This window comes from Sander lucioperca, chromosome 6 (genome assembly GCF_008315115.2).
Source record: "Sander lucioperca isolate FBNREF2018 chromosome 6, SLUC_FBN_1.2, whole genome shotgun sequence".
Lineage (NCBI taxonomy): Eukaryota > Metazoa > Chordata > Actinopteri > Perciformes > Percidae > Sander > Sander lucioperca.
The window spans coordinates 32,124,082-32,148,910 of NC_050178.1; the positions used below are offsets into that span (position 1 = coordinate 32,124,082).

Consider the following 24,829-nt stretch of genomic DNA (forward strand, 5'->3'; position numbering starts at 1 on the left):
TAATGGTATTGATCGATAGCTACTGCTGGTATCGGCCACAACAAACCGATAAGATGGGAAGTGCACCCTACAGTATTTATGGATGTGTAGTTTGTGACTGTTTTTGTTCGTAACCTGCATCTGTGAAATCCTTTTTCATAACTCAAATGTTTGCATTTATAGAATGAAATATTGAGCAAAATGAAGCATGCAAAGATCTGAAAAACATATGGACCTCATCTTATTTAATGATATTCTCAGCTTAAAGTTTTCCTGGTTTGGGCTTGGAAGAAAAGAAAAATTTAATTAGAAAAAAAATTGTGTATATATATATATATATATATATATATATATATATATATATATACATGGATACCGACATCCTGTGTAGGATCCATTTTATTTATATGGTAGGATGTCTCATCTCGAGACTTACTAAGTCAAATAGGCCTAACGTTACATACAGAAACAGTTTGAGTGTCCATGAAATTAGATGGAAGAGCCTGCCTCATTAGCAGACAGTGACATTTACATTGTGTCCCGCCTACAAGGCGTGGAATTGTATCTCCTTTCCAAAAGTATTTCACTGGCGAGAGAGTGTGAGAGAGAGATTTATTGAGAGCATCATCAATGGGTGAGTAACACTGAGCATAGACATTAGCAGCGAAGAAGGCTTCAGTAAAATCATACAGCAGTTTCAAAGTAGAGCCAGAAAGCATCAGGACCATCATCTGAACAACCGCCCGGAGACAGGCTCCATCATGACTGCAATGGAGGAGCAGGCAGAGACTGGCTGCATGACTGAATAACACTGGCCGCTTTTTGAGGAATAACCCTGGTACTGACTGTAATAGCGAGTGAGTTTGCTGTTAACTGTTACTTTCACACAGAGAATAGCGAGAGGTGGTAACGTTACCGCTGCTGAATAAACCGAACTTGTGATTGATTTCGCTAAATATCACAAGGTGGCAAATCGCAGCCGTTGCTGCATCAGTGTGTGAGCTCCCTGTGGTTACCGTAGCTTCAGCTCAGCCTGATCGATCACCTATTAGTTAGGCCTGACACCTTTTGTATAAGTTTATGATACAAGAAGCGTGTATTGACGGCAATAACAGACTTCAAACGTCTGTGAGACGATAGCTAACAGATGATGCCAGCAAACGGTCCATCTCTTAACATGCAAGCGGGTGACTGTTATCGCGTTTTAATGCCAAAAGACTGTAGCAGTCACATTTGCCTTAATTTAATTATCTTTTTATGAGAATGGGGATAAAGGAAAATTGTAGAAGCTGTTTTTTCTTCACTAACGGAGCAGTCATCTCCTAATAGGCATTGCTTGACCAGAGGAGGCGCCACTACGCATGATCAACGAGCTAACGTTAACTAGCTATCATAAAAGTTAGGCGCTTCACAGGCTACGTTATCTTTTATTTGAAGCAGCTTAGACAGAAGCCCCTAACCACATTATAAGAATAGTAAAATGGCGTCAGAAACATCCGGGTCGTAGTGAAAAGTAGCTGTTGGGGGACAGAAAGAAGAAGAAAAGTATTTTGGGTCGAAGCTCAGACCACAGGGTGGGATTTCTTTTCAGGCATGAGATCCTTCGCTGTTGTTGCTATGCTACCACTGCAGCGCGTGCAGCGAAATGTGTTGCTAAGTGGTCTCTGTTAAAACCTCCCAGTCAGTAGGCCTAGTGCAGCCCGGTACACAGTCATATAACGCAACCAGTAAAGGAAACATCAGTAACGTTATTAAGGATAGTAAGCAGTTCCCATCACTACAGGAATGCACAACTGTTTTTGTTTTTCTTGTGTAGCATAAAAGGACTACACTTCATTTCGTTTTGCAACCCTGTGTTGTACAATGACAATACATACACTTTACTTTGCCATCGGCATGCATTTCTGTTCTGTCCTTCGCTGACCAACCAAAAAAGTCCTAGCAGGAAAAGCATAGGTATAATTGATAAGAATAAATGTTCAAGGGCTCTTTGCATGCTTGCTCACTTTATTATTTATATAGCTGCTAGCCCAATATCACTATTTCCCTAAAGGGGCTTTAGAATCTGTACAGGATATGACAACCTCTGTCTTTAGATCCTGATTGGTTGTGGTGAACCACACAACCGAAAGTGGACAGACTACACAAACACAAAAGAGGCAAAGCTCAAGCACACCATTCACACATAAGAAGAAAGAGACAAGTACAACATGCACACAACGGAGAGAGAGACAAGAGGGGAAGCTGAATCTATTGGAGGACAAAGATCCAGATCCAAAACATCAGGAATGGGGCACCGACAGCCAGGAGAGAGAGAGAGAGAGTGGTCCCAAAATGGCCAAGATAGTCTCAAAGTTTGTAAGAACAGAAAGTATCTGGGATTGAACATATGATTATTGCACTGCATATTCTGCAGAAGTAACTGGGGATGAGGAAACTGAGTTTGTATTTAATTTCATTTATTTGTCTGAAGAAATAAAAAAGAAAAATCATGAGCCGTCAAGGGTGAGCAACAGACGGCTGTTTTTTGGATAACTTTGGCTACAGTGTCAAAAACAAATCAAGGATTATGGTCATTGTTATTGATTAAGCAAGAGAAATAGGCTGCTTTAGCATACCTATCATTTAATACACCATCGTGCCATAAGAGATAGAAAACTAACCGTATGATTTACGCCATTTGCATTCCAATCTCCTACATGTCTGCTTAAGTACAGTTGAAGTTGACTGACCAATGTCGCGAGCGGTAAGTACATCAGCACCAACATTACAAGGACAGGCTAGTGTCGCCTCAAATTTGATAAGAAAGTGATTGTGACAGGAGAGACAATCGAAGCAGAAACTTCTATACTGTGTGATAGAATCAAGTCAAGGGTGTTACTGCAGCGAGTGGATTCGTCTACAAACTGAGTGACACCAAAAGTTTCAAGAAATGCCAGAAAGGCTTTACATCATAGAGGATCAACACTTCAGGTGAATATTGGAATCAGCAATAATTCAAATCTCATCAGAATGAGTAACAAGGTCCAAAATATATATTCTCTGAGTCTGTTTCATAAAAGAATTCATAGTTGATGGAGACTGTTTTCATTCAAGAACCTCAAATAAGTTCCATTTTATATCAAATTTGGAGGTTAAAAAGGTAAAAAAAAAAAAAAAGCCTAATAGATTGAGCCTCGCCTTGTTGACTAGCCTGAGCAACATGGGCATGAGGGAAGTCAGGTGGGGAGATTTCTCCAGACTATGCTGAAGAATCAAATTATTTATCAGTATCTTTGGTAGACAGTGATCTGATATGTATACAACTAAATCAGAGGGTCTTGTTGGGACTACAGCTTTCAGTAAAAGGCCAATCTGTATGTAAATAGATGACGTATTAATTGGAACAACGTACCTTATATTATTATGTATCAGAGCTAGGGCTGGGCAATGTGGCCAAAATTTTCTATCCCAATATAGGTCATTCCATATCTCGATAACGATACATATCATGATATAGCAGGTTTTGGTGAATTTAACAAATAAATTGTCTTTATGAAATAACCAAATATTAAAGCCTACTTTTGTATACTCCTGTGTAAATTAAATACCTGACAAATGAAAAGTATATAAGACTATAAGAGTATTTTTCCTCATTTTGTTAAGAACTTTAGTGCAAAAGGAACATACAGTGCAAAGATAACGTAAAGCGTAGTCCAAATTACGTAAATATTGCCTGAACGCTATTCGGCCACTGGTTTTTCGACATTGCCATAGAAACGATATAGAAAAATATATATAATAGACATTTTCATATCGTTTTGATGATTTTTTTCATATGACCCAACCCTATCGGAGCCACCGTTCATGTTATTAGTAACGTGATATGAAAATAAAAAATTAGGCTACTTATCTGCTTGTTGTTCATTACATTTGACTGCATGATAATGTTCAGAAGTTAAACCTGAACTGTCATTTTCACCTGCATTGTCAATTATTTGACGAATTATTAATAGATGATTCAAATGTTTAATCACTTTTTTTAGTGTTTTAGACAAACAATTATTTATCATTATTCACATAAAATAAAAGAATATGATTGTTATTGTTCATAAACATTTATAGTCCTACATGCTGCACAATGATTTGGACACACAGGAAAATAACTATGCTGCATAGATAACATAGCTATAGCACTGCTTAACATTTTGCAAGTCTTTAGCCAAATGTCAGTGCTGAAAAATGTAGATTAGCACCAGAACTTTTGGAAAACATTCTCTCCATGTTTTTTAGTACAAGAACAAACTTTTACAGAAAGGCTGAGAGATTACGCGTTAGGCTATGTGATGTGATGGGCAGTCTGCTTGGAGATGTGGAGGCGGTGCAGCCTCTCCATCAGATGGCTGGTTGGAATCTGAATTTAATTGGCAGTCTTCACTCTGTATCATTTGCAGAATCCAACTTAGTTTGTTGTTCATGTTAATCACATACAGTATACATCACCTTATCTCAATCTGTTAGTCTCTCTAATTTGTGACAAATTATGTGGAAAATGCAATGCGATGATCCTGTTGTCCAAAGTGATTGAGATGAAAGGACTCAGGTGTGCTACATCTTAAATTTGTATTCCAACTTTAAGATGTCTTCATCATGAGCCAGCAGCCGCAGTGCAATAATGCACTGACAACTGAGTCTGTTATCTCAAAATGTTAGAACAAATTATTCTTTATTTTATGAATGCTCAAAGGACGACATTGTCATCCGTCAGAGCTATTGTTGTCATAAACTGTGAACATTGAACGGTTAACATATTATTTATAGACTCAGACAAACTCAGAAAGACTGTGCTGCAGTGCTAGAGATGTACTGTAATACTGGTAAACCTCTTGGGAAGCCGGTGGTTGATTCAGGTTGGTTCAGTTTATTATAGCCGTAGCAGTTTGGTGATTACGATTTCTTTTTTAATTGAGCAGCTGTAGGTCGTACAATGTGTTTTGTATCCTGAAAGCACCCTGAATCCAAAGAGCCATATTTTCTTTTTCTTTCTTTTTTTTTTTTAAACCTTTATTTATCCAGGTAAGCTGGAACAAATTCTCATTTGCAGAGCAGCTCCACTGGAGCCGTTGTGGTTAAGGGCCTTGCTCAAGGGCACCTCATTGGTGGTAACGAGGGAGGGACAAGCGCTGCTCTTTCACTTTCCCCACCCAGATTTTATCCTGTTGGTCTGGGGATTGAACCTCCCGGTAACAAGCTCGCTTCTTTAACCTCTAGGCCACCACTGCCAATTGGGAACAGCAGTGTCTCTTTTCATCTTTACCACTGACTTTCAATCACCAGCAGAGTCTGTATGACAGTTTTTCATGCTCCCAAAAGGAAAGAGATCTCTTTCAGTTGCCAAAGACTGGTCGCTACTGTGTTCGTCTTCCTCTTGTATTTTAGAGCAAATAATGAAACACGTTTAATAAGTGTCAGTGCACCAGTAAAATCAAGTGCTAAAGGTGAGGTAATGTAGCTAATATAATAAGCAGGACATGTTTCTGGGTTTATAATAGTGTGCTTTTGCAATGATGTGCATTCAAAAGTTGTAAAAATTGAATTAGTATACATATGTTATCCACATGAGAGTTAGCATTTAAATGTAATTTGAGAGCAGATAGCCTGACAGTTATATTCCATTTTGTTCTAAGTTGTAGTTATCTCTGCACAGCTTTTGGGGCATGCTGTACATATAATGTGATTTTGAATTAATGTATTCATTGCTCAAATGCAAAATGGGATGGGATTTTGAGGTTTATAGCTATATCAATGTACACTATTACAATATCTCAGCTGATACAGCATAATACCTTAAATTGGACTGTTAAAGAACTGTGAGCAAGATATTTCCAAATTACCTCAAACATATCTATCTAGCTTTCAGTTCTGCAATTTCTTTACTTGTCGGCCAACAAATCTGTGATAAGCTGAAATTGGGCGATAATATAGAGGTCAGACACGATAGGTCCCATCATGAAATAGTTATGTTGCATGTTATGTTGTGTCTTTTTTTTTTATTTCTCCACAACAGAAACCCAGTTTGGCTTCTTCAAAGCTGTGCATGATGCCACAATGATTGGAACAAAACCAATTTGGTTGGACACTTGAGAGAAAATGTCAAACAAAAGTTGGTAAAGAAAGGTTTAACACAAATAGGGTGTAAATAATAATAACATGTCAAGGGCAACGAAGCCCAAAAGGAAGGAAACCCAAAGCCTAGTGTGTGTGGGTGGTCTTGTAAAACAGTCATGCTTATTGATCCGTTCACTGACAGACTCAGATGAGAGAAAATGCAGCAAACTGAGCTTTTGGGCTTTAAGGAAAACAAGGTTTTGCACTGACACCACGGCTGTGTGGGTTTGTGTTCCCAGGGGAGCTGACTCAGTGGTTTATACAGCAGAACTGTGACAGGGATTGACCCCCTCAACACTTCTCCATTAGGTGATGTATACCTTTAGTTCATATTATTCTGAAGGTTATCATTAGACTGAAAACTAAAGTTTGTTTTACTCGGCCAGAGTCCAAACATTTTGACATTCTGTAGGAGTGCAGAATAAGAAAAGCACTGAGTTACAACAATGAAATTAGTCTTACATTCTGAATAGGTGAGTTGTCAAACATGATTAATTATTTATCATTTTAATTCAGTGTTCAAGTGATATAAAATGTGTTTTAACAACTGGTGTCAAATACTTTCCAACAGGTCAAGTTGTATTGAGAGAAAACTAATTTCTTTCTTCTTCTGTAGGGTGCTGCAATAAGACAGCCATGCCGCCCCCAGCCGACATCGTGAAGGTTGCTATTGAATGGCCTGGTGCTAATGCTCAGCTTATAGAGATGGACCAGGTCTGTATTCGCGTAAAATGTGACATTAAACACATCTCCGGTTTGCCTGTAATAACTCAACTTCTGTTAGCTGTTAGTTTCTTAACCTTTAGAAAGTAATATCATTATTGAAGGGGGAAATCGTGCTTTAATTTGTTCTGAATGTGAAAGGCATGAGTAATGCTAAGATCTCTTTTAGTGAGTGCTCTTAACATAAGCTGACATTGTTGTAATAGCTGTCTTTTTGTATGTTTGCAATGGTTTTTTTTCTGTTTGCAGAAAAGACCTTTGTCTTCAATTATACGGGAAGTATGTGATGGGTAAGCGTTACTCCCGCACATTTGAATAGTTTCCTGATGAATTTTATTGCCCCTGATTTTCTGTTTAATTACCAATTGATTGAATAGTAGCAAAATTTGATAACGTCTATGATGTGAGACTAAAACAAATGCAGTTGCAGTTGTGTAGACACCAGTTGTATCACAGCGTTCCAGTAGTTTGCACACCGAGATATGATCTGACCGTTGAAACCTTACATAACCATTCTTACCCATTATTTCTTTCTTTTATCTCACGTCTGCTTGTGCTTCATTGTTGTCTTTGTGCTTTGTCGTGAACTTTAGCGATGAATATTGCATATTTTATCTCACCCATCCACCTTTTGGCTGTATCTACCCACTGCCTCCCTTTTCCCTTTTACATTTTAAACTTAGGATTCTTTGCACTTAACTGTTAACACCCACTGAATAATTCTCCTCCACTCTCTGTTTTGACACCCGTGTTAATACATCTGCTGGAGGGAGAAATGTCAACTTTCAACTATATTTTGTTCATGCATACAAAAGTATACTGCACTAAAACAAGTTTACTTTATGTCCCACTGCTTCTTTAGTTGGTATCTAACACTTTACTAATGAAATTGACTTCTTAACAGTCCTCTTCTCTCTGTCCTCATCAGCTGGTCTTTATCAGGATCCGAGCAGTTTGCTCTGCGTTATGCTGATGGCCCTCAGCTTTATATTACTGAGCAGGTGAGCTTCACTGTTTTCTTTCTAAGCTTGTGTTGATGGCATTGTAAATTGGTGTTGAACGTGTAGGAAAATTCTTCCTTTATTATCTTATAGAGCCGTGGTGAAATCAAGAACGGGACCATCCTTCGATTAGCCATTTCCCCTGTGAGTCACTTTTGTTCATTTCTGTTCAGTTGTGTCTTCATTAGGACATTTTGAAATTGTAATTTTCCTTAAAATGAGATACAGTTAGCTAGTAAATGGTGTGTATTTTGGCTCCTCGCTCAATTTTTGAATTCTTATTGTGTAGTGACTTGAAAAGGTCTTAAAACATGAACATCACCACACTCTACCTCTGTGCAGGCAAACTTTTTGTGTCTTGCAAGTTTCCTCTTAAGACACGCTTGTCTGTACTCGATAACCTGACCTGTTAGTACATGATGGTCGGAGAGCACTGTTTTGAAAATAATGAAAGGGGTTGATGTGATTTGCCATGGTGGATGCCAGCCTCCAACACCCTTTATCTACACATAATGTATGATAATATATTCTTCCTAATCCCACCCTTTCTCCCAAATGCACTGTGGGTGCACCTCACGCCTCCACCACCACAACACACAAAACAAAGTGCCACCCAATGCACTGTGCACTAGGCTGTTCTTTAAGGAATCATTCAGATTAATTACAACTTGGGTCTTTTTCATGGCCGACCTCCTGGCTAACTTTGACCTATCATGTTCAAAGTAGTTTGTTTATACAGGGTTTCTGCAGGGTCTTGAAAAATAAGTCTAAAATTTCAAAATCAAACTTTAAGACCTTAAAAAGTCTTATATTTGCTAAAGCTTTGTGTTCTAGGTCTTAAATCATTTTAAACAGGTCTTAGTTTTCCTACATCCATGTAACACTACCTCTAATGCTCATTGAAATGCTTCCACAGCCCTTTAGAATGTTTTTCCTTTTTTTTTTGCTTGTCCAAATATAATTCGCTGTATTACGACTACAAATAAGACCAATATGCCACTTATATTGCAGCCAATCATCTTTTGTGTTATTGGCGCGAGTCTCTTTTCGCATTGTACCCAGACATAAAACGGATTGCATTCTTTAGCTACAGGGAAGTGAAAGTTTAGCGCTACTTGGCTCCAACAAATGATAGCCATCAGCCAGTTCTGCCAAGTATCTGGCTGCTCCAGCAACGGCACCAGCACTACCTCCACACTGCCTAGACGAGACCCACACAGCAGCTCCGCAACTCCCGTACGCGACCTCCATGTCGCTTTTGGATCAGGGCTAACACTAAGATGGGAAGGTGCTCTGGGTCCTCCACACGGTGACTAGACACCAGTCCTATAATGCGAATGAGGAAATCTGGGAAGACTATGTTATTGGATTCTGACATCTGATGATTTTTTTTTTTTGGGATGTTGTGATATATGTCTTAAAATTACATTTAGAACGGTCTTAAAAAGTCTTAAATTTGACTTTGTGAAATCTGCAGAAACCCTGTTATAATAGTAGTGCATTTCTTCATGCTCTGTGCCTAAATTCCCATCAGTAGAGCCCTTAATAATGTTTTATTTGCTTTCTAGCCTTTGTAGTCATCTAAACACAAAATAATATTTCAGACAAAGGCAGGTACAATTTATATCATACAGGCTTTGTTAACTATGTTGAGCTGAAGCTGTAGTGACACTTCAGACACACCTGTCATTACATACTGCTTTTCATAGAGTGTAGTCTCATCAAATGAATTCAACACAGGTAAAAGTTTCCTTGAAATGCAAAAATACTGAAAACAAGTTTACTTCGGCACCCCATGTTGATTGGCAACATATAAAACAGTCTATAATATTTAAACAGCTAGACATTATAGTTATTTAGCACTAAAAGTATATGGAGACAATGCATCAGTGTTCAAATACGTGAAACCAACAGAAAGTACAAATACAACAACAAGTACTACGTAGGTCTGTATAGGTGGATGAAGTAAACTTATCATAAAAGTGATGTTCTTTCGTGTGTCTGACAGGCTCGTGCTGCTCGTCAACTTTTGGAAAGGATCCAGTCCCACGGTATCGACGCTCGCCTGGAGGCGCTGAAAGAGCTCGCCAAGCTGTCCGCAGACCCAACCTTTGCCGCGGAGTTCATCAATATGGAGGGCATTGGGACGCTGGCACGTCTTGTTGAGAGTGGCACCCAGTGAGCACAAATTGTCATATTTTTACTTCTTTATATATACACGTTTTTTTAATTCTTGGTAGTCAGACCTGGTCAGATGATATGACTAACTGTTCTTTGCTTCCTTCAGCTTTGGTGAAATGCTGGCCTTCACTCTCACTGCTTTCCTGGAGCTAATGGATCATGGCATTGTTTCCTGGGACCTTATCTCCCTCTCCTTCATCAAACAGGTACTTTCCTCCAGCAAATGAGCAATTCATCCGACATTAGTTTCACAGAGCCCACTGGACAAATCTACACTATTTAAAATGTCATGGTTGGTCTTTTTTATTCCTTTTTATGCATATGCTTTTATTTAATGACTTCAGCAACCTTTCTTCCTACATGCATGAAATGAGTGGGTGCCGTTGCCTAGCAACTCCTCACATTATTTCGAGCTCCTTACAGTATGTGACTAGTTTTCTTCTGAAAACTTTGTGGCCTTGACAGTCACTCGGGGAAAACTTAAACTCTTAATAATAATAATAATAATAATAATAAGATTAATAATGCATTTGATTTATTTAGCGCTTTTTTAACACTCAAAGACACTTTACAAAGTTTTCAAAAGGAAATACTACGAGAATTTACTTAATTTAGTTTTCTTTTACAGATAGATTTACGTTTTCATAAGGAGAGGGAACTCTACTTGTGGTGATTTTAATCTTTTACGGATTACAAGCTCTTGAATTGACTCAGAAACACACACAGTTGATGCAGTTAACGATTCAGAGTCATCTTCATGTTGCTTGGTCTTCTCCTCTGTTCTCACTCAGATTGCAGGCTATGTGAACCAGCCGATGGTGGACGTGTCCATCCTGCAGCGTTCTTTAGCCATCCTCGAGAGTATGGTCCTTAACAGCCACAGCCTCTACCATCGAGTGGCACAGGAGATCACCGTGGGACAGCTCATCGGGCACCTGCAAGTGTGAGCACACACACATGCACAGGGGCGTCACGCACTCTGATATTGAGGGGCAGATGAGTGAATGTAGCAGTGTGGGGTAACTTAGGAAATGAAATATAAAAAATTTGCCACGATATTTAGCTCGTGGCACTATTTAAAGGGTGAGTTCAGGATGCTTAGATGACCTCAATCAAACACCACGGCTGGTGTTATTCTATATTTTTCTTATTGTACATGAAAAAAACAAAACCCAACAATGCGTTAGATACTTGTCTGTCCTGTTTGTGGCTCCCAGCCCCAAGTCCATTGGTTCTTATTGAAGATGTAAACAGATCATTTCCTAAAACAGCTGGGCACTGTAAGTTTTAAGCAAACGTGACTCAATCAAAAGCAAATACAGCACATGTTAGGGACTACTTTCAGCAGCAGATTAATACACATTTGGTATATTTACAGCAGCAGGATGGTGTATGTGGGATTGCTAAAAATAACATACCCATGTTAACTGTGTCACACTGCAACACTGTGACTCTTAGATGTGTTTTGTAATAGTTTGTGGACAGCAGAGGAGCTCTATGGCTAAAAGGAAAAAGCTTTATTAGGCGATACTTGTTAGTAGGATCCATTTATTGTTGGTTTTGGTCTTTTTATGGTAATAAAGATATTGCCAAAGACGTTTAAAATTTCCAAGATACTGTTTTACTGTTCGTTTAACAAAATGAAGAATAACATACCATTATTCAAAGCTGTTTGTGTGAAAGAGGGGCTTCTAAAAATCCTGCACCTATCCCAAGTATTAGTACCGATAGCGATAAAAGTAAGATGAATTGTTACGTTGCATAGTTGTTAGCCTGTAGTTTAAACTCTGTATGGACATTTGTGGAGCACGATGCTTCTAACTGGTTGTTACGTGCTTGATATTCCTTCAGGTCAAACCAGGAGATCCAAACCTACGCCATCGCTCTCATCAACGCTCTTTTCCTGAAGGCACCAGAGGACAGACGGCAGGTCAGTGCCCAGAACTCAAAGCACAATGTGCTTTCTTAGAGAAAAGGACTGAATACGCATAATAGATAGACATAGCTAGAATACTAACCATGTTCCAGCCTCATGTTACGCTCTAAAAAAAGCCACCCATACATAATAGACTGACATTTATTCAAAATAGTGACATGTTTTTGGAGTTAGAGAGCTGCAGGTATTGCCCCACCCTGGCTGCTAATGTTTGCAGCAGTCGGTTACTCAAACTAATCTCATTAGTTAGACGTCTATCTGCCAGCTGTCATGATTCTGTCTGACAGTCAACACACTCACTCAAAATAGTACTCGCTTTCCTTTGAAGTTTGCACATTTGTTATGCTGCAGTTATTTCAGAATAGCTCAGCGAGGTAGATCAGCTGAAAGAAGACAGTTTGTGCCAAATAGACAAAGAGCTTGGATAGGATCCGAGCAGAATTCAGTAATTAAGGATTGATTTGTTTGCTAAATTTAGCGAAAATCACTTATTTCTATTAAACTCAAGGATTGGACTCTTTGCCAGCCAGTGGTACACAGTTGACGATGTGCTTATGATGGAGAGTAGAGTGTGAAAAATCCACTGAGATGATGATGAGATGTAACCTGGCATTAGCAGCGTGGGCAAGACTTTAACAAATGTGGCATGAAAAATTATTCATATAACATCCAAATATACAACATCCCAAACCGATGTGTTCTAATTCTGAAATATCTTTGTAGCGCAACCAAAGATACTTTGTACCAAAGTACAAAGACTAAAGGAGCGAGTGCTTCTTTGGATGTCTGTCCAGTATGTCGCTCATCACTGTCATAATGTCTCATTTGTCTGTGCTCCGCTCACCCTGCGGTGATAACTTCTGTCCCAGCTCACATAGTGCGCTAGCATACTGCAGTGTTTCATCCTGTTTCATACATTGTCACTTGTCGACCCTGTGTCGTTTATAATTACAGTTCTCCATGTTGATATTTGATTTGTATGTGTTACTTATGTAAACGCTTTTAAGCCTTGTTCTTTTTAAAAAGCAGTTCTATACTAAACCGAAAAAATAATATCTCAGGAATAAAATTGGAGGAAAATACAGAGAATAAAAATGAAACGGTAGAAACTTTCTAATTACATCCTACAGCGCAATACAATCTCATTTAAATAAAGCAAGTAAAACACAAACACATTGTAGCTTGTAGCAGTCTGATAAGTGCCATGCAGTATAATTTAAATAGCATACCTTTACAACTAACTCAACAGATTTATTTTCATTGTTTTGTTTTGCAAAATAAACAAAAACTTACGGCAGACATCTTTTTTTTCTTGGCAAGATCTCTCTAATCTGTCTTTGCCTTTTGAATATCAGATTTCATGCTGCTCATGTTGGAGTTTCCTTATTTTGATAATTAGTCCGAATGTTTTTGGTAATCATTTGCCTTATTTTTATTGTGAGTTGAATGAGGGCCAAATGCCTATGCCTGGACAGTTGTCCTTGAACATGCATTTATCTCCAGCTGCTGTTGTTGACCACTGGAGGGTGAACTGAGTCAGTTCTTTTGAGATAAATACAGCAGAGGGTCATACAGTACATACACTGTATGTGGCTGGCACTGTTGAACTGATTACTAACATTAATACATTTAAGAACATCAGAATGGAGTTAGGTTACATGATAAATATCTCCGCTAAGGTAGCTACCAGGACACCACAGTGATTTTCATGCATAAATGGTTTAAAGATCACCGTTTACAGCTAATTTTACAGCTCTTACATTTGTGAGAACCTTTCACAACCAGTTGCATAAACCCATAAATGCGTGGGCGTGATACTGCATGTCGGCCATGTGAATTTTTTTTTTTTTAAAACAGTTATGTTGTGACTACTTGACGTTCTTATTTGACATATTGTTTACGTTATTATTTCTTGCATGCTGTGTCTGCGATGTATCCCTGTATCTCATTGTCCATGTGTGGGCGCTCTTTGTTCCCATCACTGTTACACCCACGTCCCTCCTCCCTCCCTTCAACCTGTAGGAGGAGTATACTAACCCGCTGGAGCAGCACCTTACTGTGAGTAGACACATTCCACAGCATCTCATTTTGTCCTCTCCACGCCTGTCTTTCTTCTTCCTATCTCTTTCTGTGTCATGGAAAGCCACTGCATAAACCATGCAAATTAAGATAGAACCATAGCTTGCTGCAGCAGCAGACAGACTGTGTTGACAGATTGAAGATGTCATGTTATACAGAACGTGAAGGGCAAATGGTTCAAACCAGTGATGGAAATGTAGCTTCAGATTGTTGCTGCATTTCAGTAGTAAAATTCCCATGTAATGTAGGTAGATTTGAGTAAAGTAACTGCTGGGCACTACTTTGCTGTATATTAAAGCATCTTCCCTCATCTGCCCTGTGGTTTGGAATAATGTATCTCTTTGCCCTCAGGAAATGGCAAGCACTTTGGCTCAGAAACACCTGCGTTCCATCATCCTCAACGTGAGTATTAAGTCTGAAATGAAAGTCTGAAGGTATTTCTGGCTATTACAGCTGCATATCAGAGTTCACGCTCTGCTTCACTGGCTATTTAGCTTTCAGACGGCTGCAAAATATCTATGTGTGAACGTAGGATTTGAGCAGTTCTCAGAGATTGTGTTTGAAACTAGTTGCTATTAAAACATCGGAAACTTTCTGGACGCAGCGCAAAGCCCGACACAAGGGTCTTTGCGAGTTTAAGACCGACGCAGTTGTTTATTTCCTATCCAGCACCCGCGTCGTTTAAATAGCAAATGCACATGCGCCCATCTGTGCACCCATGGGCGTGCTGGTCTTACAGGGAGGTGTGTTCAGGTGCATTCTTGACGTATTGCTATGTTGAGGCAGCAGAATGTGATTATGCCTAATGCCTAGGCGCATTAGTAAAATGCGCCTAGGCTCGTGAACAGCACGCGCACACTACACTTGTTACACACACAGGGATGCAGCAGCACACAAACATGCAAAAGATAAAATATAAAAGAATTACAATGTGAAATAGTATTATGATATGATCTGCTCGCGCGTTTTCACTTCACGCACGAGCAGATCAGTTTCTTCTCCTGAAAATCTCTCCTTCCTGCTTAGCAAATCCACCATCATAATAGCAATGCGCCAAGGTACACACGCGCCTGGCTTTTAAAGGGAATGGGAGATGACACTGATTGGTAGCAAAAGTGGATTCGTACACGCCCTAAACGCACCTGCGCCAGGCGCTTCACGCTGTGCGCTTAGATCCTTAAAATAGGGCCTATATACTAAAATACATATACAAAATCTATTCAGCCTTCTTTGAGACTATTCTATGCTGGGGTTTGGTGGTCGTTGGGGGGCTGGAAGTTTCCTCCCAGGGAACACCAGTTCAGAAAAGGTAAAGATTTCACTCACTTGGAGAGCTGTGGCACAGTACCAACAAATGTGATATGGCAAGTCTCTGAAGTGGAAGAAAATCTGCTCTCAAAATGATTCCTTTTGGCACAGACTCTTGTGGAAGTGAGTGACTGAACTGGCTGCAAATGTCAATGTGGAAGACGCTGCACTCCTTCTCCCTGGAACCATCCTGAAGCAGCTCCAGCATTTTGTGCTCTGATGGACCCAAAACCTGCCAATCTGTGCACTGTTAATGAGACCTCTTGGACTCTCAGTGTGCTTCATGATACCACATCATTTTCTTTGTCATAATGCATTATGCACGGAGCGTAATCAGTCCATAAAGATGATTAGCATTATCAGCGTTCTGTCTTGAGTCTTAAGGTTATTTTCCGAACGTTACAGACAACCTTTAGTTTCCCTATTAGTGGAGGAGAACAATGTATTAGATTTGTTTTGTGCTGTGTGACTTGATGTGACTGTGTGTCTATGCACAAATTGCCGATGTAGAGGCTTTGCTGTTAACTTAGTGCTCTTCTTTTCCAGCATGTTATCAGAGGAAATCGACCAATCAAAGCAGAAATGGCACATCAGCTGTACGTGCTGCAGGTGTTGACCTTCAACCTTTTGGAAGAACGAATGATGACCAAAATGGATCCCAACGACCAGGTAAATAATGAGATAATGAATTTTCTGTTCGGCCGGTCATTGGATCATGCATTTCCATGTGTTAAAACATTATCCCACATGATAAGTGAAATAAAAAAAAAGGCCTTTGAGATGTAAACGAATTTCAGAAATCATCTAAAATGAACAAAATTAATTAATAATTGAACGGTGATCTGCGTCCTTTAGATCTGCTTTAAGAGTAACGAGGGAATAAAAAAGGAATACAAAATTTACATTTTCGGGCGGCGCCTTGTTAGCTCACCTGGCTGAGAGGCTCAGTCCTTGCCGCAGCGGCCGCGGGTTTGGTTGCGACTTACGGCCCTTTGGTGCGTGTCATCCTCTCTCCCAATTTCCTGACTTAATTGGTCCTATCAATAAAGGGAATAAAAGCCAAAATAATTAACATTTTCCTGCTTGTATTCATCAGTGCTTGTTTACAGTGTAGAAGCACAAAGTGCACTGTGTAAAAGTTCCACGGACGGGAACACAATTTCTGATCTATTTTTCCTCCAAATTTTTATTCCAAAAAATAAGTAATAAGTCATTATTTTGCTGCTATAATGTTAAAAGTGTCACTTTTTATGCTGATATGTAGACTGGGTAAACCCAGCCCGATCTGCCGGCGATTTGATTTCGCCCTGCAGCTCAGGCTGGAAACCTGTACGTTTATCTATCCTGCTTCTGTTACAATTTTGCGGGGGACCAATCACAAACTGACTTATCCACTTGGCGCACTATTGGCGGGTTTAACACAATGACGATAGAAAAGCGACCAAGCGGCTTCTTGTTTACATTCAACAAGCCGGCCACCGAAGCGCAGCAACCCGTTGATGCCGCTGTCGCTGCTACGTCACCCAGATCGTTGGTCTGATTGGTTGAAGGACTATCCAATTGCTTTCAGAGTCTTTTGAACTATGCCCGTTGATCACGCCTCTTGTGCAGTAGAAAATACAGAGCAGACTCCCCAGACTAATGTTCAATCTTAAAAGATTGAGCTTGGTCTGGTGATAGCCAGACTAGCTGCTATGCTAATATCATGTTGTCTTGATGTGGTTCAGGCTCAGAGAGACATCATTTTTGAGCTGCGAAGGATTGCTTTTGATGGAGAAAATGACCCCACCGGTACAGAAAAGAGAAAGGCCATGTATTCCAAGGACTATAAAATGCTGGGGTTCACTGTGAGTCTTCACTACAGATCTGTTTCCTCTATACTATTTGTAAAACAAGCTGTATGAATAGATTTGAATAAAAAACAGTTTATTAAACTGCTTTATTGTGTCCTTGCTCACGGTATTTCTGTTTCAAATGCAGAACCATGTGAATCCGGCCATGGACTTCACCCAGACTCCTCCAGGAATGCTGGCTTTGGACAACATGCTGTACCTCGCCAAGGTTCACCAGGACACATACATCAGGGTTAGTTTTGGCCTCAAACATGACTTTGCTCATCTTACAGAGGTTGAAAAGTCAGCCACACCTAACATGTCTTCTCACTTGTGACAGATTGTCCTGGAGAACAGCAGCCGCGAGGACAAGCACGAATGTCCCTTTGGCCGCTGTGCCATCGAACTCACTCGAATGTTGTGTGAGATCCTCCAGGTTGGAGAATTGCGTAAGTAGATCATATTTTTTATTAGTATATGACACAAGGCGAAGCTGTTATACTTTTGTTAATCCACAATCTTAAAATGCCTAATTACTTCAGCCCAGGATAGTGTAAATGAGAGAGGAAAATGCCTCTCCTACTAATTTACTATTTCTTCTTTCTAATATATTTTCTTTTGTGTAGCTAATGAGGGCTGCAACGACTACCATCCTATGTTCTTCACTCATGACCGGGCATGGGAGGAGTTCTTCTGTGTCTGCATCCAGCTACTTAATAAAACCTGGAAGGAGATGAGGGCCACAGCTGAGGACTTCAATAAGGTCATAGATTAAAGCGCTCTCACAATTTTTTAACACATTCATATTTATACATATATAACTACAGTATATACCCAACTTTTTTGTGTCCTTGCCTCCTTCCCCATACCGCATATATATATATATATATATATATATATATATATATATATATATATATATATAAATAAATATGTTATTTATACTTTGTAGAACTGAAATTTTCATAGAATAAAATCCTCTCTACTTGTAAATACAGATGCAAAACTACGGTGGCTGCTGTATTCAGCCCACTGAAGCAGACAGCTGAAAGGTTTTTGGTTTAAATAATACCTGACAATTATATTCTTAATTCTGTCTATTTGGATTCAAAGTACTTAGTCTAGACATTTATTTAAAAGGACAAGGAATCTATTGTTAAAAAGACCTGGAACCATCTAGGACATAGAATTTGAAATAGTCATGCCTTTCGATGGGTAAAAGATGTCGGTCAGCAGAATGAGTTTCTGAATGGGAAAATAATGTTTCTATAAATTACAACTTGAACAATGTTCACAGTTCACTAAAAACCAATTCAGGTAGATCTGAAAACGTTAGATCTGCCAACTTATGAGTTTTCCTAATATGCCCATCACAGAAATATGTTTTTATTCCACCTTTCCCAACTCATTCCGTGCATGTGTGTGTGCTTAAACCCTGAGCAGGTGATGCAGGTGGTCCGTGAGCAGATCACCAGGGCTCTGGCGATGAAGCCGTCATCTTTAGACCAGCTGAAGAATAAACTGCGAGGCCTCAACTATTCAGAGATTCTGCGTCTGCGGCAGTCAGAGAGAATGAGCCAAGACGACTTCCAGTCTCCTCCCATCATGTCAGTCTGTAGTAAATAGTATAGTATTGTACACATTTGTGTGCACGTGTGTTTGTCCCTGTGGCTCATGCTATGTTTGTCCTCCAGTGAGCTGCGGGAGAGAATTCAGCCCGAGATCTTGGAGCTCATCAAGCAACAGCGACTCAACCGGCTTTGTGAGGGGAGCTGTTTCCGCAAGCTGGGGAACCGCCGAAGGCAAGGTACATACAGTATCATTACAATCACTTTGCCTTTTTTCTACTGAAGGAGTACCACTGCTGTTGATGATCAGCTATGCATTGTGTTCCCTGCCTCTTTTGTAGAGAAGTTTTGGTTCTGCAGACTCTCACTGAATCACAAAGTGCTGCACTATGGAGACCTCGATGAGTCACCTCAGGGTGAAGTGCCTTTTGAGCTACTTAGTGACAAGAGTAAGATACCTTTATTCTTCGTTCAAGTGGCTCCATCTCCCAGCTAATAAACATTTTATTACACACATGATGACACATTCACTAGCAGACCACAATGTATCTGTCAGTAGACTGACCTTAATAAACTTCTCTAATTATTAAGTTTGTTTCTTTTAAATTCCTCCCAGTCCCCGTGTCTGACATCAAGTCTGTGGTGACCGGGAAGGACTGCCCTCATATGAAAGAAAAGAGTGCTCTGAAACAAAACAAGGTAATATTATTTGAGGTTATTGTTTTTTATTGTCATTCTAGTCACATGGCTGTTCTTTCATTCATTCTTCTGCTGTCACTGAGTTTGTTGTTTGTACCTTGTTGCTTCTCTCAGGAGGTGCTGGAGTTAGCCTTCTCTGTGCTCTATGATCCCGATGAGACACTCAATTTTGTTGCACCCAACAAGTATGAGGTAAGCTCAGCAACAGTGAGGCTTAAAGCTGCACTTTTCAATATTAACTTGGACAATGGGTCAAATATGTGTGATGTCACTTTTTGTGATGACTCGGCAGTTCCCCTTGCTCTAAGTACCATTTTAGCATCTTTCAGCTTACTGTTTTGGTTTACTCGCACCATCTTTCTTCAACTATGCTTCCAGCAGAGCAGGCAGCTATTTTCAGCTCCAAAAAAACCCACAGTATGCCACCTGCCCAATACAAAACAGCAGACAAACACAGTTAGCAACTAACTAACTTGGAGCATTTAGCAGTTAAAGAGACAGATATTTCCCTCAGGAGTTGGAGGAGACCAAAACAAAGCTAAAAGTAAAATATATATTGGAGTAAAATACATTTATTATTATTCCTCAGGTGGTCAGAGACACGACTCCAAATAAATGCTAATGTTGTAATGTAACAGGCAACTGCTAACATGTTTACTATAACCACTTTATAAGGAGATAATATGTCAGTGTGGCCAAAGAAGTCATTAATACTGCTTTAACTAATTAGCTTAGACCTGGTATCATTTGTGTAACCACCGAAAAAAATCTGCTCAGTCAGAACCATGCAAATTTAATTTCAAATGTGTATGACATTTGCATGAAAGGCGTTCAAATCACCTAACTAGCTACTGTGACTGACACACTATTGTGTGTGTGTGTGTGTGTGTGTGTGTGTGATGTTTTTGGAGCAGTACTGCATCTGGACTGATGGGATGTGTGCGCTGCTGGGCAGAGAGATGGGCAGTGACCTGACGCGCAGCGACCTAGATACTCTCATCAGCATGGAGATGAAGCTCCGCCTCCTCGACCTTGAGAATATCACCATCCCAGAAGCCCCGCCCCCCGTGCCGAAGGAGCCTAGCTCATATAACTTTACCTACAACTACAGCTGAGGTGTGTGTGTGTGTGTGTGTGTGTGTGTGTGTGTGTGTGTGTGTGTGTTTGTCAAGGATGAGTATACTCGATCTTTTGATGAATTTAGCTGCAGACGTACACCAGATAAGGTTACTTTGAATACTTTTTTTTTAAATATTTTAAAACCCTTGAGACTTCTCTCCATCCGTGTTTGTGATGCTGTATGGTTAGTCAAATAGCAGTCATATGTGAGTTCAGAGGTCAGGGTCCACTACAGAGCAGTACCGGAGCTGGTATAATCTCATTTATCAGTGCAGTCTCCAGGCAACGCCTCCCAATTATTTGCTATTTAAAGGTATAAACGCCTGTAAAGTGAAGGAATACTGTGCCTAATGGGGAATATGGATGAACGAATATATTTTAGCCAAATTGTGGCTTAACTGGTCAATCAAACCATGAGTGTGGTGCATGGCAACAGAAGATGAAGTGGCTACTATTCCAGTTTTAACAGTGTGTTCACTTTGTTCAGTCTGTCCCTCTACATGACTGACAAACAGTCAAACGTCACACAGGATAGAGTGCATGGGCCGAGAGTTGACACATTCACACACTCCTGAAATGAGATTCAGCCAGTGTCTTGCTCAAGGCCAGGAGGAGGGATACACACACAGGGGATCGAACACAACGTTTCTGGTGAAAGGGCGTTTATTTGAATGGAGTCTGCTGGGTTTAGCGATAGTGAGTTTGGGGATGTTTCGTGTTAAACAAAAAAGATTGACCTTTGTAGGGATCCTTTCCACAATGTTGTCAGACACTTAGAACAATAATATAAGCATGGAAGGAGTAAAATAAACACTTTTTGTGGACGTAAATTCAAGGTGAGCAATTGCCCAATAACTTACATTGTAGCTTGTTTCGCCGATGCCGACTGCAGCGGCCTTGCTTAATACTGGACCAATTTCAAAGATTGTTGTTCCCATCAGTCAGTTAGACACAAACACATAGGATAATAGGCTCCAGGTTAAAGTTACTCTTTAAGTGTTTGTCAACATTCAGATTAATTGCCTGTCCATCAACTAATTAATTATTACTGTAATCGTTTCAGCTGCACCAAAATGGTGCTGTCAGCTAATATGGTTTTACGGCTTCTGTTTACTCAACATTCATGCTGCTTTAGATCATTCGACTCACTTTTTTCTCAGACTAAAACACCTTTTCATAGCTTGTTAAACAGTGTGAAAAGCTATATCCCATTGAATTTAAACTGTTTGTGTGTGTGTGTGTGTGTGTGTGTGTGTGTGTGTGTGTGTGTGTGTCAATATTCCATGAGCGTGTTGCTCATGTAAGTCAGGGCCAAAGCTCCGACATCCAACACATTAAAAAACATGAATAGCTCTTTTTTTAAATCATAGTCACTGCATTGCCTTATCAGTCATATACTCACTATATATTTTGGGTAACATGAGCATTTACATAAATGAGTTCCAACACATTATACTATAATGTGTGTTAATGTTTTTCTTACTATGACTTCTCCTGTGAAGCATTCATAACTGATGTACTGGTGTATAAACAGTTAATCAACGTTTGATAACAGTATATAGTTTAAATAATATATAATCATATATCTTCAATAGTTAACAAATAGTCATACTGTATATTGGCTTACATCAGTGTTTCTCAAACTTTTTACACCACTTACCACTTCAGAAAATATTAGGCTCTCTAAGTACCACCATTACGGCCAACGTTAGGACAGTTCACGCAGGAGGCAGGTTTATTCCTAAAAACAATATTTATTGTCGACAGCCACAGCCCAATGTACTTCCTCCATCCTGTTCCAACTGAAGCCAAATTTGAGGTAACTCGGGTCATATCTACATACTGTTTAGCATCATTAGCTGCTAGCAGGGTCTGTGGAGACTTCTCCGCCTCTGCTTAAGAAGCGACTAGCACTTATGGTCGTCCACATTTTCTCCTCATCCACACTTCTCTTCCTCATAGTTAAAGTTTGGAGCCACAATGCAGTGTTTTTAAACCATACATTTTACCTCACTGTCTTACCACTTACTATCTTACCATCACAGCTCGTAACTAATTATGGATGTATGCGCGCTCTGTTCATGAACATAACTATATAGCAAGCTGATATCGAAACAAAATATTATACTTAAACAAACACTTATTTGTAGTATTTCTTGGTATTATGTTTTTAAATTAATTAATTTCAATAAAAAAAATATATATATATCAGAGATTTCATCTACGTACCACTAGAGGGAACTCGCGTACCCCAGTGGTACTTGTACCACAGTTTGAGAACCAGCGGCTTATAGTATAACAATTTTACAGTGTTATAAATCCTTTAACTGTTTACATGATGATTACATGATTGAAACTATGTATAGATGTATTTAAAAGTACTGAAAATATAATTATGATTACAACTATGTTATATTGTGTTATCAAACACTGATTAAATGTTAACCCACCAGTTATGAATGCCTCATAGGAGGGGTAACAGTTTTTAACAGACAATAATAAACACTTAAAAATGTCCTCGTAAAATAGAAAAAATATATACCGTTATTTTCCATCCGCATTGGAAATTTGTCTTTGGCTCATCAAACATCATATGTGCTACAACTACATAATAGTATCCTATAAACCATTTTTAATTGTTTTTATTCTGCTTATAAATACTAAATTAGATTTGGGTTGAAATAAAGTGTTACCATATTTGGAAAGATTATAGTGACAAGTTACAGTGGTGTTTCTTTTCAGTAAAACAAACTTACCTGACATTCCAAGAGTTTTTGATGCCCGTTGTAATGGAATTAAGCAGTTTTGAGGCTTGGTTTCAGACTTTTTGTCACACTGCACAGGCAAACAGGATAAAAGAGCAGCTCTGTTGGCCTGTTTTGAGAAGCACGACCCTCAAATGTATGGAAGCAGGTCAAAAATGGCTGAGTGACATGGGCCTTGGGAACATACTGCTCATTTATCATAAGAGCAGACAGTATTTTGTGCTTTGTATACAGTGTTATAAATTATACTATGATTGCTTGATGTTTTCTTGTTTCCATAGTGTCATTGGTTTGTGTATTTTATACATGTCACTTAATGTCCTGTCAACTTCTAAACCAGTACTAATCACTGTCACTTGTTAATGCAGAATAGAATTATATTTTTGTAAATGATTGTACAATCTTATCAGCTGTGAAGAGAATGGTGTCAAGCTAACAGCATTTTCACTTTGTGTCACTCTGTACAGTACATTCAACACACTCATGTGGATGGACATTTCTCACTGAAAACTCGATTTTTGGTCTTCACATTTTTTAAAGTCACAACCACGTATTTCATACACCAACACCTCATTTTCATTAGCAATGACACCCACTCCAGCACCTAATGATGTCAGTGTTAATGTGTCTTATAATGCTAATGGGAAAAAATTTAAATTACTGTTGATGCTGTTTGTGGAAAGAATTATATTTGAAGTTAGTTGTTGTTTTTTCAAATCATGTTTTTGCTGTTTGATTTTTAACTGATGTTGGAGGATGTAACGGTTCTCTGTGGAGGTTTAGACCTCTAGTAGTGCTGTGGAGCTGTTTTTCTATGAGTGGGTGCCTGTTTTGTTTGTCTCGTACACGCAAACGAGAACACACATGCAGTAGGCTACACATTACTGCCAATGGTCCAATACTCCACTGATCAACAGGTGGTGGTAATTCACTAATACATGCGCCAATGCGCCAGTAAAGACAGGATAGAAGAAGACTGCAAGCTATAAAACATGGATGTAAACAATACTGGATTTAAAATACTTATAAAATCGACTTTGCAAATGTTGAAGACACGTTTGTTACAACTTAAAGATATAGACATCAGTAATACTGAATGTAAACATAACCTTTGTTTACAAGAAAATTCCACAGGGCACCTTCAACTGCTTTAAAAACATTATTTTATATTCCAGCAAGTCATCAAACTGCAGCTAAAATATATCAATAACCACAAAATACCAGAGTGTGTTAAGGATTGTTGCGTTGGATGTACTAATACTATGACTTGAGGTTTATCTGGTACTCTTTTACATGACTTGCTAAACTATTTATTTACACTTGCTAGTGCTAGTAAAGAATGACATGTTGTTAGATAAGAAATAACAAATCTAAATATGGTATACATATAGATCATTGTATGTATATACAGTATTGTGTTGCCTTATTGAAGAAAATGTATTATGTTTTGTGTGAATAAATACAGAGTCTAACTACTGTTGAAATGTGTTTT

General features: G+C 39.2%; 1 protein-coding gene across 8 annotated transcripts; it reads left to right on the forward strand.

Annotated features, from left to right (window-relative positions):
- Positions 1 to 564: 564 nt before the first annotated feature.
- Positions 565 to 24,817, forward strand: elmo2 (engulfment and cell motility 2). 8 transcript variants are annotated; one of them, XR_004109055.2, is made up of 24 exons: positions 566 to 836; positions 6,366 to 6,435; positions 6,743 to 6,840; positions 7,099 to 7,139; positions 7,778 to 7,850; positions 7,944 to 7,994; positions 9,859 to 10,028; positions 10,138 to 10,237; positions 10,823 to 10,974; positions 11,883 to 11,961; positions 13,990 to 14,025; positions 14,398 to 14,448; positions 15,901 to 16,023; positions 17,082 to 17,201; positions 17,335 to 17,439; positions 17,527 to 17,635; positions 17,813 to 17,949; positions 18,630 to 18,793; positions 18,881 to 18,993; positions 19,096 to 19,203; positions 19,371 to 19,453; positions 19,568 to 19,645; positions 20,368 to 22,305; positions 22,340 to 24,817. XR_004109055.2 is itself a non-coding variant. In XM_036002644.1 (23 exons), the coding sequence occupies exons 3-23, from the start codon at positions 6,763 to 6,765 to the stop codon at positions 20,566 to 20,568; spliced, it is 2,172 nt and encodes a 723-aa protein (XP_035858537.1). In that variant the 5' UTR covers positions 565 to 817; positions 6,366 to 6,435; positions 6,743 to 6,762; the 3' UTR covers positions 20,569 to 24,817. The 8 variants fall into 8 exon arrangements, 6 of the variants coding, with proteins under 6 accessions (XP_035858537.1, XP_031178833.1, XP_035858539.1 ...); XR_004897752.1 differs by having other exon boundaries at positions 20,368 to 21,816; positions 21,963 to 24,817; XM_036002644.1 differs by having other exon boundaries at positions 565 to 817; positions 20,368 to 24,817.
- The last annotated feature ends 12 nt before the right edge of the window (positions 24,818 to 24,829 follow it).

Excerpts from the sequence above, each read along its gene's own strand:
- elmo2 (XM_036002644.1), top strand. The coding sequence starts at position 6,763 with ATGCCGCCCCCAGCCGACATCGTGAAGGTTGCTATTGAATGGCCTGGT. Across the intron at positions 10,975-11,882 it reads CTCATCGGGCACCTGCAAGT|GTCAAACCAGGAGATCCAAA; the intron begins GTGAGCACACAC and ends ATATTCCTTCAG. Across the intron at positions 17,636-17,812 it reads CCTCCAGGTTGGAGAATTGC|CTAATGAGGGCTGCAACGAC; the intron begins GTAAGTAGATCA and ends TCTTTTGTGTAG.